At 41.7% G+C, this 15,732-nt stretch overlaps 1 protein-coding gene across 1 annotated transcript in view; it reads left to right on the top strand.

Annotated features, from left to right (window-relative positions):
• Positions 1-14,053, top strand: part of LOC124262672 (fibropellin-1-like) — a 54,391-nt gene extending 40,338 nt beyond the window's left edge. Inside the window, exons 3-14 of the mRNA XM_046697179.1 lie at positions 647-708; positions 2,327-2,408; positions 3,465-3,571; positions 6,679-6,808; positions 7,846-7,968; positions 8,327-8,440; positions 8,989-9,105; positions 9,429-9,872; positions 11,004-11,687; positions 12,376-12,560; positions 12,893-13,376; positions 13,848-14,053. Of these exons, the coding sequence (XP_046553135.1) occupies positions 647-708; positions 2,327-2,408; positions 3,465-3,571; positions 6,679-6,808; positions 7,846-7,968; positions 8,327-8,440; positions 8,989-9,105; positions 9,429-9,872; positions 11,004-11,687; positions 12,376-12,560; positions 12,893-13,376; positions 13,848-14,053 (2,738 nt within the window). The remainder of the gene's footprint in view (positions 1-646; positions 709-2,326; positions 2,409-3,464; positions 3,572-6,678; positions 6,809-7,845; positions 7,969-8,326; positions 8,441-8,988; positions 9,106-9,428; positions 9,873-11,003; positions 11,688-12,375; positions 12,561-12,892; positions 13,377-13,847) is intronic.
• Positions 14,054-15,732: the final 1,679 nt, after the last annotated feature.

Raw genomic sequence — 15,732 nt, forward strand, 5'->3', positions numbered from 1 at the left:
AGCGTTTATATTTCACAACTATTGAGGTACAATCGAGTCTGCGCTTTTTACCAAGACTCATAAGTTGTTCGATCAAAGTTAGAACATTCAAGGTCTCAGTAATGCTTTCAAAGGGTTATTATGGTTCATTTCAATGTGATGTATCAGAGACAAAACCTGTGTCCGATGCAATTCCCTATTTTGACGTTTAACATCTTTTTCAGTTGAATATTTGACTAGCCTTTGCACATGTTTATGACGATTGCCACTGATGGGGCAGGAAACACTCACCTGTTCAGGAACACCTGGTGTCAGCAATAATTGTCAGTGATTCATTAACACATGCTCTGTCGTATCCCATGATGCCAGTCACTGGATTGTCTGGGTCAAGACAAGATTATTTACAGAACGTCGTCATACAGCTGTAATATTGCTGAGTTCGGCGTTAAACAACAAGCACATGTTCATTATATAGTCGGAATTGTACAATCGACTCTGCTTTTAGCAGGAATTATTTGTTGATGTGGAAGGTGTTTGTCGCTATCATTTCTTAACAATGGGTGGCTTCACGACTACTGCTAAGTTTTTATAGCATAATCGATTTTGATAATAATTATTTATGATGCGAAAAGATGAAAGTCTTGATGTATATCTAATTTGATTTCAGGAACTGGCCCTGTTTTAAGACGATCAGGATCTCAATTCATTACAGAGGAAAATGGGCTCGGGGTAAGTGGCACATGATCTCTCAACATGGAAGTTGGGACCACTGTATGTTATGAGCAATTTACTGTTTGAGCATAATCATCATTGTAAGATGACAGTCTTGATGTCATATTTCCCAGTTAACGTTTTCAATGTTAAATGTGATATTACACTAATGGGGTTACACCTGTGCGTCAAAATGTAAGATGGACTTGGGGACGTTTTAATTCAGTATATATCATGTATATTCTTATTTAATCCATTGCAATACAATTGGCATACATACATACGACATCTTGAGACATTTGGATTTAGGAGGATTAACCTTACTTGAACATCAATCTACCACTTGAGATAACATCTGATAGAATGGTTCATTCTCCGCTAACCTGCTTTATATCAGATGCGGACCTCGAATAACACTACATCCTTATAGATAGATTTCTCTTTTAGCCAATAGAAACAACTGTATCACAAGCATTCAAAAATTGCATAACTACACAATTCCAATACATTCACCACACACTTCCAATACATACACCAGACATCACGAATACATTCACAACACAAATCCAATACATGCACCACACAAATCCAATACATCAACCACACAAATTCAATACATTCAACACACACTTAAAATGCATATTCCAGACATCACGAATACATCAACCACACAAATCCCAAACATCCCCCAAACAAACCCAACACATATACCATACATACTCAATACATCCACCAGACAACACGAATACATACACCACACAATTCCAATAAATACAGCACACAAACCCAAAACATACACCAGACAAACCTAATATATTCACCAAACAAAATCAACACATCCACCAGATATCACGAATACATCAATCCCACAAATCCAATAGATACGCCACACAAACCTAAAACATACAGCACACAAATCCAATGCATTCAAAACACATCACAAATACATCCACCACACATCCCCAGTACATTCACTACACACATCCAATACACCCAGCAGACACCACGAATACATCCACCACACAAAGCCAATACATTCAACACATAAATCCAGTACATACACCACACAAATCCAATACATACACGACACAAATCAAATACTTTCAACACACAAACCAAATACGTCCACCATGGAAACCAAATACATCAATGATACAAACCAAATACATCCACTATACAAACCAAATACATCTACTTTACAAACCAAATACATCAATGATACAAACCAAATACATCCACTATACAAACCAAATACATCAATGATACAAAACCAAATATATCCAAATACATCAATGATACAAACCAAATACATCCACTATACAAACCAAATACATCAATGATACAAACCAAATACATCCACTATACAAACCAAATACATCAATGATACAAACCAAATACATCCACTATACAAACCAAATACATCAATGATACAAACCAAATACATCAATGATACAAACCAAATACATTCACTATACAAACCAAATACATCCACCACACAAACCAACATGACTATATTCCATAAAGAGGCATAAGATATTTCCTCAGTCTTGAACAAGTAGAGATCAGCATATGAATATCGGAGCAAAAGAGCCTACAATTGGGTACATGACACCTTGTAATTGTGATATTGTTTCAGGACCTTATGATGAGAGTTCAGGTTGTGGACAATGTCGGATCCAGCAGGATACTGATCGGGGACTTCACCATGGACATGACAAGTGGGTGAAGAACTAGACACACGTGTATAGAATTGGTCCTAGTGACATATGCTGGTCGCGAGAGACCACTTGATGGTTCGGGTGGACAGGATCGGTGATGATGTGTCAACATTCACTGTTTGTTCATAATATCAATCACTGGATTGTCTGGTTCACAGTATTTTAAAGCATTTTTTATAACAGCTGGAACTACAAACAGCAATCCACAGGCCAAGAGAGATCAATGTCAGACATATCATTTTATATCTTAGACACTGCACACAATGAAACCTAAGTATAATGGCACTTAATCGAAAAGAAACAACATATTTTTTAATTGAAACACCAAACATTGACAAATCCCAATGGAACAAATTTATTCTCTTTCTCGGATTTCATATTTGGAAATGTTCAGTCTTCTATATCATTCTTGCAAAATGACGAAATATAGAGATGTAATAACATTTATAATGTTCTACTATTAGAAGTCAGATTGTATTTGAAACGGTATCTCTGTAGAGCGTGGATAACGTGAGATATGGGCCATACCTTCAACCTCTGCCTGGGCTGTAAAGTAACATAATAACAGATATGCTTACATAATGAAGCCTAGTGGTTAAAGTTGGCTCGTCATGACCAGGTTCGAATCCCCACATGGGCACATTGTGTGAAGCCCATTTCTGGTGTCCCCCGCCGTGATATTGCTGGAATATTGCTAAAATCGGCGTAAAAAAACAGATATGCTTACATAATGCAACATGCTGGTGTAACACATATCTGAATACCCTGGTCCTTGAGATGTCCTTGAGATGTCCTTGCTATTGTGGCCGAAGAAGGTTAGCATGTATCAAGATCTAGTGAATTACATACTATGTATACCAAATTGGTAAAACCTACAATTCAGTCAGTAATAACTTTCAGGTTTCAAGCTCGTTCTTGCTTACCAGGATCATTATGATTCTTTTTTCTGCACCATATCCTGCTGTGATGTGGGAAGGTCGTGACTGCACTCTGTACCCATCTTCGGCGGGCACCCCCCATGTAGACCGAGTAAAGTTGAATGTTGTGATATTTCAGGCCTGGATGTTGCTAGGAGCGTGTATACATCGTCAGGCTTTGAGACGCTTGTGTCTATCCCGTCATTGCGAAATACTGCACAGATAGATCTCTTCATAAACGCACGGGTAAGTACATCAACCGCCATGATCAGCTATCGGTCTTTATACATACATCAAACTAGTGTTAGGAATTGGTTGAAATCTCACAATTGATGATTGCTTCATTACCAACGAACAATCATCGAAAAAAATTGGTTAGCGTCATTTTTCAGATTTTCCTATCCAGGTTGTTATTGCAGATATGTATAACATGATGCAACTTGCTACTTTAAAGTGATGACTAATATATCATGAACATTTCTTCAAGAAATATTCAGTCATGGCTTTTCAGTTAGTGAAGTGAGTTTTCTAAGAATTAAACACGTTTTCATGCCCTGACAACTTCTAAGATATGTTCCATTGTCAAGTATTTCAAAGACTAAAACAGTAGTTCCAAAATCGTTTATGTTCGATTATGAGAAAATGTGATCGATTGCTTGGTCGTTTGGTCACTGTGATCAATCTTCGATTATTTCAATTAATCGGAACACCACTACATCAAACCCGACTATCTCAAAATGGCGGGGATCATGATGTCAACTCGCGATTCAAAGGGCATTATAAATTTAATTTTATAATTTTATGAATTTTATTTTCCTCTAAATCTCAAACGTGCAACACCAGCCAAACTGTGTTTTTTCTACAATTGCTGTTCACTAGAGGTTCAGTTGTCTCGGAAGTATGTAATGGGCACCGGCAAATTACTCGAAACATTTGACTTCATCTCTTCAATGGTTTATGTCCCTTCATTTATCCCTACAGCTCAGCCTTGGTGTTCACATTGTATAATATTTCAGTACACGCCTTTTCTTTTCGAACCCGGGTCTTCGGCGTGGCGACTGAACGCTTTAACCAGGAGACTACACCACCGCCTCGAGTTTAACTCAGAAATTGTTTCACACTCCGGCGCAGTGATGACTTAGCATAACATCACTGCCACAGGCTAATTTGCATATCACGTGACCGGACTTTTTCTCTTGTTTGTAAACAAACGCGCATAGTCATAATAAAAAGAGACTGGACTTACGCAAGCTTTGCGGCGCGCTCTTCACAATATTTTATATTGTTACATATATATTCTTCCACAACTACGACAGTAAGGTTTATGACAATACATATTTAGATATCAAACTGGCTGCATCGTTTGCTCTCCGTCGGCTTCGATGACGGCACGTGGAGCCGTACAACCTATGTAAACAAAGAATCGCTGCGCAAATCGAAATAGTGTTACATGTTTTAGGATATTTTCTCAGTGAAACTAAACAATTCTGTCAAAGATGTTTACTTAGATGTGTAGACTCGTCAAAAATAAAAGAGTTAAGAAATATGTACATTATATTGAATGGACTGTGTAAGATGTGACGAATCGTCACATCTTTCTGGACTGTGACAGAGGTACTATGCTGGCTGGTCACATGGAACTCTGGGTAGGAGAGTAAAATTGTTTGTTTCTGGTTAATGCATTCACGGTGAAGTGTAGGATGGTGTGGTGGAACTTTAACAAAGATATGGCAGACACGTGTAGGACAATTCAAACTTAAGTGCATCAATGACACAATCTATATTATGTCCGACCCCATTCCTTACTGGATTCGTACCAAAGATTCCAGTGTTTTCTAGTGAACAATTGTCTTGTCTTTTCTAGCTTTTTCGTAAACACCTGGTGTCATCACTATGTCATAGTGACTCATAAACACATGCCCATGATACGTCAGACTCGTACAATTGCGTCTGACTTTAGCAGGGGTTCCTTTTGTCGCTTCTATTTAGTCATAGAGTTAAACAGTCCTCGGTTTTAAACCCATAAAATGTTCTCGAAACATGCTCGGAAATGGCGTACTGTTTGTACGGAAATATTTGTCTCTTTTAATGGCAAGAAACAAGTAACAGCTCAGATAATCTGTCTGAAACAAAACCCACAATATGACACATTTTTAACAATAGTATATACAATAAAGTCGAAATGCGTATAACGAACTACGGCTATGACGAACTGTAATTAGTGGCACTTTAGAGGTGTTGCCATAGTTTACTGTATTCAAAACAACTTCACAGTATCTAACCATCATTGAACAACAGGGTCTAGGACAATTGCCACCCGGACAATTGCCACCCGGACAATTACCACCGGAGAAATGCCAACCTGACAATTGCCACCTAGGACAATTGCCACCAAGGTCAATTGCCACCCAGGACAATTGCCACCCAAAACATAAAAACATAATCCAGTTTCTGTACCAACTTATATTGAGTTTGACATGATAATTCATAACAAATAGCAACATATTCTTCCATATAACCAACTTGACAAATCTTGCTCAAATAAATGCCCAATTACATTTTTAATTACACATTTCTTAAAGTGAGCTGATTACAAAACATTGACTTTTCGTCATCTAAAGTTGTGTTTATTGACAACCTGCATTCATTTTCTCAAATAAAATTACATAAAATTCGGGGTGGCAATTGTCCTCACTATTATAGTAAAAATAACTGGGTGGCAATTGACCTGGGTAGCAAATATCCTAGGTGGTAGTTGTCCTAGGTGGCAGTTGTCCCGGTGGTAATTGTCCGAGTAGCAATTGTCCGGTGGCAATTGTCCGGGTAGCATTTGTCTGGGTGGCAATGGTCCTGCTCCCGGAACAATACAACGTTAACATGGAACAATATTTGAAACAGTTTGCTTCAAGCATGATATACCACATTGATATACTCATGATATACCACATCGATATACTCATGATATACCACATTGATATACACATGATATACCACATTGATATACTCATGATATACCACATTGATATACTCATGATATACCACATTGATATACTCATGATATACCACATTGATATACTCATGATATACCACATTGATATACTCATGATATACCACATTGATATACTCATGATATACCACATCGATATACTCATGATATACCACATCGATATACTCATGATATTTCATTGATATATGCCAAGATATACCACATTGACTACGGCGTACCACATTGATATACTCATGATATACCACACGATATACTGATATACCACGATATACGACGATATACCGATGCCATTGATATACATCATATACCACATCGATATACGCATGATATACCACGCTGCTTTCAGATATACTGCCAAGACAACTACTACGGCGTCAACTGCATGACGTTCTGCCGCGACACCGATGCCTACACCTGTGATGCATTTGGGTCCAAGAATTGCACTGTTGACTACACTGGAGAGGACTGCTATATTGGTAAGGGGGATCATCCTCGGGAAACCAGGGCATGTTATGAAACATTATAAATGTTTCGCTGTCTTTGATAACTGACGGTAGAAAACCAGTAGCTCACAGATAACGAAGACATCGTGAAGGCAGACAACATGTCTATTTCAAATGGAAGGTAATAGTTTTGTACATAATATAAGTATATTGACTGGAGCCAATCCTTCCCACTATCAAAGGCGATAAAAATAATTCGCTGAGTTTATCCTTTCCTAGCGATAAAAATGCATCATATGACTAAGCATACGAGATGGTTATAAGCACATAATCAAAGTTACTCAATGCGTATAACGATCATATTCTCTATGCGATATGTTTGCTTTTATATCGTATGCTCTACGACGACGATGCTGTCTACCACAAGGTTGCCGGATACGCCATCAGCAGAAGAATCCTGTAACACTCAGTCAGACTGTCAGCCAAAGGGTTCTTCACTCATATCCGTGCACAGTTTTAGGAAATCAGTGGATCAGAACTGTTGGGAGACTATTTTAGCAACAAATGCCTCTTGAAATTGTTTTAGATTAAATGCCTTTCTATTTGTAGCCGTGCTATAGTGAGTGAGCGAATATATAGTCATCACGGTTCCAGACTTCTCTTTGAACAATCCAGTCTGAGCAGCTGAAACCAGCAGTTAACATTTTGAGCAGCGACCACGCCCTCGGGTGACGTTGTCATGTTACACGTTGTTACCCATCGGTCGGCTCTTTCGACATGCATGACTTGGAACTGGGTTTGCTCGGTGTCATGACCTTCAGACGTGATCATAACTGTCTTGCATTGTCCAACAAATGTCTGCTGTAGATTACAGTCTGCATTCAAAGCCTTTTCCGCCTTCATTCAGGCCTCTGTGACCTTCAAGATGATCAACCTTCCAGAACCGCCAAGGCGTCGTTTTCAGTTACCTCGCCTCAACTATTCTGCGTGAACACGTTCACCTGCATTGTCCTTTTCCTTGATGTATATGTATGTTTGTTTGCTCACATGTTTCCTGCCTTCGGTTGCAGTGAGCCCGTGCAGGACGTATCCCTGCCTTAATGGCGGATCATGCAGTCCCATCCAGACAGCAAATGGATATTCCTTCCGATGTACCTGTGACAGAGATTACTCTGGAGACGACTGTAGTCAGGGTAAGAACTCGATTGATTGATTGATTGATTGATCGATCGGTTGGTTGATGGATGGATGGATGGATGGATGGATGGATGGATGGATGGATGGATGGATGGATGGATGGATGGATTGGTTGGTTGGTTGGTTGGTTGGTTGGTTGGTTGGTTGATTGATTGATTGATTGATTGATTGAATGAATGATTTGTCGGTCGGTCGGTTGGTTGATTGATTCTATATTGTTTGTACGGATGTTTCAGGACTTTTTGTAACCCCATCATCGACCACCTTCATCTATTTAGGATTAACGTATCACTTTAGGATTATTTAAATACGGATAGTTCAACACCTATATTGACATACGTTGTGCTGTTGCAGGACGCGATGACTGCGCCAGTAATCCCTGTCGGAACAATGGCACCTGCAGTGACGGCATCGGCAGTTTCGTGTGCATATGTGCTCCAGGAATCACCGGAGACAGATGTGAAGATGGTAACAGTTCATAGACATAGTTATTAACGAAATACTTGCTCTTATACCAGTGTTCACCGAGAAACATAAGCCTGGTGGTAGTCCTACGTCAATTCTAGACATCCACGTACCCGCTGGGATTTGTGATGCCTGCCTGTAATCGGAATCAGTTCACACTACTTCAAGACTCTGAATGAGCAACAAACTCATGGACGTGCCAAACTCATACTTTCAAATATTACATAGATCACAATATTCGTAAATATGCAAGTACACTGTTAGTTAATGAAGACTTCAAGGGCAACTTCCATGGACCTACATTGTAAAATACTCACTGTGTCCTGTTTACAATACCAAACAATTTGTCTGTGAGAATTAACTAGCTTGCCTTCGAAGACCTTTGAACAGTAACTGGTTCTAAAAACAAACTATTCATTGCGCATATTATCAGTTTACTTTCAGCAGCATACTTAGAGAATTGTGTTTCACCATAGTTTATCTGTTATACACCATTTATGTTCATAAACTGATTGCTTCTTTTATTTTTAGTTAATATTACCATTTTGCAGACATCAACGAGTGTGAAGAGTTGTCTCCCTGTCGAAATGGTGCCACGTGTTTGAACACTCTCGGCAGCTATGTATGCCAGTGTCCAAGGGAGTTCACAGGCAAAGATTGCCAGACAAGTAAGTGAAGTACTTATTTGTATTAAGTAGGAATTAATACAAATAAATATGAAATTCATTTCATTCTTAATCCTAATATAAACTTCTGTTATCGACGCTTCGATGATGTGTACATCATTACACGTCAGCTGTCTTAAAGATTAAATTCCACACTGGAAACATCCAAATAAACTATCAAACTTTCAAAAACAATATAAATAATCGACTGTCTGATTTGATTGTGTTAAATTAAGATTTGATTTTGTTTATATCCAAACGCCATCAATGTGGAGGCAGTTTTGTGCATATGTTATAAGGTAACACACATATTCATTTCTTTCCAGAAATTACGAATCCCTGTTCACCAAATCCGTGTGTGAATGGTGAGTGCTACTCAAATGGCGACAACTTCATCTGCAACTGCCCTCGAGGATTCATTGGCAATAGATGTGACCAGATCGACAGGTGCACGTCAAGTCCGTGCCTCAACAACGGAGAATGCAACACCGTAGGAAACTCATTCACGTGTACATGTGATCCTGGCTACTCCGGCACAACCTGCAACATATACGACCCTTGTTACAACAGTCCCTGTGAGAATGGCGTCTGCAGCAGGAACGGTGTTAACTACGTCTGTAGATGCCAACAAGGATACGTTGGTAGAAACTGTGACGTCGTGGACACGTGCGGCTCCTCTCCTTGCTTTAATGGAGGATCCTGCGTCCCATCTGTGACAAGCCAAAGAGGATATAGCTGTATATGTGCCCAAGGCTACACCGGAACTAGATGTGAGAACTTCCAGCCATGCCTGAGTAACCCTTGCGCTAATGGGGGTGTATGTACAGCCAGTGGACGAGGATTCGCTTGCCAATGCCCAATAGAATACACTGGCGCTACCTGCACAGAAAGACGCAATTTTTGTGAACCGTACCCGTGTCAAAATGGTGGAGCATGCTTCTCAAACGACGAAAGATTCATCTGTAGCTGCACGTCTGGTTTCACTGGTGATAGATGCGAACAGGTAGATCGATGTAGCTCTAGCCCTTGTCAAAACAACGCAAACTGCATCACCATTGGTAACTCCTTCTCGTGTGATTGTCGTCCTGGTTACTCTGGTCGCACCTGCAACGAGTATAACCCATGTTTCGTCAACCCCTGTCAGAACAATGGTATCTGTCGAGCAAGCGGGGGTACCTATACGTGTGAATGTCAGCAAGGATTCACGGGTAGGAACTGCACAGTCATCAACACGTGTGAAACATCTCCCTGCAGAAACGGAGGAACTTGCTCACCAAATGGTCTTACTTATCGTTGTAACTGTGCTTCTGGATATACCGGATTCAACTGTGAAACGTACCAGCCTTGCGAGTCGAACCCTTGTCAAAATAGTGGAACATGTTTCTCGAACCCAAGTATCAACTCTTACTCATGCCAGTGTAGGGCAGGCTTCAGGGGAAATAACTGCGAAGAGACGGATTATTGCATCACAACACCCTGTCGGAACAATGGCCTATGCTCTAACACCAGAAACACCTTCAACTGCACATGTCGCAATGGCTACAGCGGTAGAACCTGTGAGATTTCTGATCCTTGTAATTCAAACCCATGTCTAAACGGCGGTTTCTGCGATGCCAGTGGTCAAACCTATAGGTGCATATGTACAGACATGTATGTAGGAAACAGATGCGCCTCAAGAAACCCTTGTGCTTCTAACCCCTGTTTGAATGGAAGATGCCTGGCTCTAAATGAATCCAGCTACGCATGTGACTGCAATGCCGGTTACTCGGGTCCCCAATGCCAGACGTTTTCAATCTGTTCACGACAGCCGTGTAATAACGGGGGCACGTGCATTGGAAGGGGCATATCTTACACCTGCAGCTGTCCACGAGGATACACCGGGAACAACTGTCAACTTCAAGACCCATGCACCTCGAATACGTGCGACAATGGTGGAACATGCAGATCTTCTGGGTCGTCTTTCATCTGTGAATGCCGCCAGGGGTACAGTGGCGGGAGGTGTCAGTTTGGACCCTGCTCACCGCGGAACGGCGTCGCCTGCTTCAACGGTGGGACGTGTCTGCAGGAAGGGTCGTCCTATACGTGTGAATGTCCTGATAATTTCACCGGTCCAACATGTCAGATCGCGACCAGCTGCCGACCCGGGCTGTGCCAGAACGGTGGCGTCTGTTTCTCCTTCTCAGCAACATCATTCAACTGCAGCTGTCCAAACAACTACACAGGACAGTACTGCGAGAGACACGTGTGCGCTTCCTTCCCATGCGCTAACAGCGGGTTCTGCTTCCCCGATCCAAGCAATGCAAGAGGATTTGACTGCAGCTGTTTAGCTGGGTATACTGGAGACACTTGTGAAGATGAGATTAGACAGAACTGTGGATCTAACCCATGTCAAAATGGAGGGGAATGTGTTACGCGGGACTTTGTGTCGGGTTATTCGTGCTTATGTCTGGGTGGGTTTACTGGACCGAACTGCGAACGAGAGGTAAATGCCTGTTCCAGCCAGCCATGCTTAAACGGAGGAAGATGCGTATTTGATGCATCTTACATTGATCAGTACAGATGTAATTGTCCAGTAGGATTCGGAGGTAAGAACTGTCAAAACTCCGAGGCAACCTCTTGCCGGGACAACCCTTGCAGAAACGGAGGAACATGCAGATTTGATGCTTCTAGCAACATTGGCTACATATGCACCTGCACAGCTGGTTATGAAGGTGCAAACTGCGAGACCCTATTGGACCCTTGCTTGACCAACACTTGTCAAAATGGCGGAAGATGTATCCGTGATCCTTTCCAAAGGTCTGGCTACCTCTGTGTCTGTTCAGATGGATTCGGGGGAACTAACTGTCAAACCCCGATCGACTTCTGTGCATCCAATCCTTGTACTAACGGTGGAAGATGTACTTCGTCGGGTACAGTATATACATGTCAATGCACTACTGGTTTTGGTGGCATTAACTGTCAAACCCGCACCAACTTCTGTGCCCCGAATCCTTGCAGAAACGGTGCTACCTGTTCCCCATTAGGGTCCACTGGCTATATATGTCGCTGTGCATCAGGATATGGGGGTGTAAACTGCCAGACCAGGATCAACTTTTGTGCACCAAACCCTTGTAGAAACGGTGGAAACTGTATCTCATCAGGATCTGGATATTCATGTCGATGTTCTGTCGGGTACGGTGGAGTCAACTGTGAGACCATCACAGGTGCCTGTTCATCGAACCCGTGTAGTAATGGCGGAACCTGTGTTGCATCAGGATTAGGTTATTCTTGTAGGTGCAGACCTGACTTCGCGGGCACCAACTGCCAATCTCTCGCCAGTGCATGTAACCCAAATCCTTGCCAGAACGGTAACTGCGAGTATGACGTCACCCAGCTTCTCGGGTACAGCTGTCGGTGTAATGCTGGGTATCTCGGGAGAAACTGTGAAACCAGGTCAGATCCTTGTTCCAACAATCCCTGTCAGAACGGCGGCACATGCGCACCAGACCCACGCAGTGTGAATGGTTACGCATGTCAATGTTTCCAAGGCTTTGGAGGGCAAAACTGTCAGACCAGCGTTGGACCATGTTCTACAAACCCTTGTCAAAACAATGGCATCTGTGTGACCCTCTCAAACAATCTGTACTCCTGCGCATGCCCAGCGGAATTTACAGGACCTAGATGTGAAAATCCAAACAACGTATGCAGTACTGTAAATTGTCAAAATGGAGGAAGATGCGAAATCGACCCAAGCAACCCCCGCAGATTCAGATGTGTCTGCCCAAGTGAGTACAGCGGTTTACTCTGCCAGATATCAAGCATCGAGTCCTGCCAGAGTAATCCTTGTGTAAATGGCGGAGAGTGTTCATCCCTCTCCTTTGGAGGCTACATCTGCACCTGCCCTCGAGGATTTGCTGGAATCAACTGCCAGTACATGACCTCCCCCGCCTGCAGCCCCCAGCCGTGTCTAAATGGTGGCAGCTGTACCCCCTCGCCAGATTCGCCCTTCAACTTCACCTGTTCCTGCCCCTTGGGATTTGGTGGCCAATACTGCCAGATCCCTCTGAGCACTGACGGCCCCTGTAAGTCGTCTCCTTGTCGCAACCTGGGTACGTGTGTACCCATTGACAGCGTCGCCTACCGGTGTGAATGCTTGAATGGATACGTGGGAGATAGCTGCCAGATCCGGAACTTCAACTGCACTCCCAATCGGTGTCCCAATGGCATTTGCTACCTAACCCAGTTTGGAGAAGTCGATTGCATGTGTCCACCGCTGACCAAGGGTCGACGATGTGGTAGGTTGGAAATTAATGGGAATAGTGTATGAATATCGATAGGACGACTGTTCATAGTTTGTGATTTACAGATATTTACAGTGTTTTCTGTAGCCATAGCAACATGGATCACAGAGTGGGCTAAGGTGTCGTAGATTTAGTTATGTTTCCAAGATTCGAACCAATAATAATCTGGTCATCCCTGTCTCATTGGTTTTAACAAGGTGATAAGTTACATTTATATTGCTTTGGGGTTTCCTCCTATGGAACAGATAAACTTAAATACGGTTAGACCTGCAAAACATTAATTTAGTTATGTCTGCAAATCATCAAAAGGATACGTTGAGGTTTAAGGAGACATAATTTCCAGTTTGACTGACACCGAGAACGAGATTTTTAGGTAACCGCCTGAACCTAAACCTAAAATTTTGAATGTGAAGTAAGCAGCGTCATTGGTTTTCCTAACCAACACATGTTATTCTTTTTTTTCAGAGCAAGTCGATTTCAAGTGCCCGCGCGGTGCGGGAGGTGAATTTCCACACCCGTGGGACTGCAGCCTGTGGATTCATTGCGACTGGGGACGTGCATGGGTCAAGGATTGTCCAGCCGACCTTCACTTCAGTAGGATCACTCATACCTGTGACTTCTGGGACCGGGCGGGCTGTGCCGTCAAGCCAAGCAGATACTGGTTATTCTAGTCGACACCAGTCAGAACCAGTTCTCAATGAGCCATCATTCAATCTTTCGTTTTCAAAATATGTTTCATGGTTTTCTTCTAAAATGAAACACCAGCTAATTATCGTCGATTATGTACAGCACTACACACCTACTTATTCAAACGATTGTGATAAATGTGTTTTATTGAATTATGCAGCGATTTCAAGTAAAAGAGTTTGAACATTTTGAAAGATCGATGGTGAAGCGTCATGACATTTCCAGCAGTACATATAAATGAAATACTGATGATTTCATTCAGCTTCTGTCATTAAGGGGTATAAGGCTACATCCTAGGTAGCAAATAGTTGGGCTACGCTATACTATCCAATACATATAGCAATGACCACAGAGCTTAAATATCTAGAAATGGTCAGTATGTCATTTATCGGAGGCATGATCAGCGGCCCCTCAGAATGTTATTGTCTTTCATATAGTTGCATTCCAGCGTACCTTGTAAGTGAGGGAACTTAGGGGCGGTTCTAGCTCACTATTCCTGGTGATAATATTTTTCTACTTTTATGTGACTTTCATATTCAAATGTATGCTTTGATATATGTATATATACATGTTGTCACTTACTTTGTTACCATAAGGTTCTGAGATACCTTTGATTCTTGAAATTTTTCACGATTTGGTTTAGATTGCCGTTTCGAATGGATTCTAAAATTAGTTTTTTTAACACCTTTCAGTTGTACATCGTCGCTTCCTGACTTACACGTCATTTCCTCAATAATCGTATCATACTTTGCATAATCCATGTAAACTCTCATTGCATAGCACTAATATTGTTGTATCTGAAGTTGTTTGTCACGTTTGTGTTATTGTGTTCATTTCCAGTTTTCAAATGTATGTGTTTCATTAATGTTCACCATGTAAACACTATATGAAGTCAGTTCCCTGTTAGGATATCAACAAAGACTGCTGAGTGTGTAAATTAGGCTGAGTCAAGTTTGTTAAGAGGTAGCACCAGTGTGCGAAATAGCCACTGGTCCGCTAGCCCGTGGCTAGTACAAATCCAGTCGGGCCAGTAAATTTCCTCAGTCACTGGCCCGACTGGCTAGTGAATTTTCATGGGGTCATTTTGTAAATATATCACTCTCTCCGACTTGTTTAGTTATTATACACTTGTAAATCATGCACGATTATGGCCTGATAAAAATGTTCATCATATTAGCAGCTTAATGATGAAATCCGAGTCTACTTTCAAATTTCGGGCCAGTGAATTATTTTGTGGGCTAGTAACATTACGGCAAAGCTAGCCCAACTGGCAAACATCTTTTGGAAACTATTTCGCACACTGGGTAGCACACAGACCAAAGCGTTCACTTATTTTACCGTTGGTTTAGGTTCTTGTGGAACGTGTTCGATGTATCCAGTTGTCTGGTAATGATGCTAAAGAGAAGCAATCCAAGACGAACTCAAGCAAGGCAACTTAATACCATGGCTAGCTGAATAATTTCTTACAAAATATCAAGTATTAAGGGCGTGGTTGGGTAGACTGGTCAAAGCGTTCGTTCGTCGCCCGGGTTGGATTTATGTCGTAAAATATGGGCGATTCAATTCACATTGCCCCCTGCTTGGTGGCTCACTACTACAAGTAGTTGGGTCAAGCTCACCCGAAACAGCCATGTCCGACAACCTCATTCTAACTACAGAACAC

The sequence above is a fragment of the Haliotis rubra genome, unplaced genomic scaffold (assembly GCF_003918875.1).
Source record: "Haliotis rubra isolate DU_JTF1 unplaced genomic scaffold, ASM391887v1 Scf85, whole genome shotgun sequence".
Classification (NCBI taxonomy): Eukaryota; Metazoa; Mollusca; class Gastropoda; order Lepetellida; family Haliotidae; genus Haliotis; species Haliotis rubra.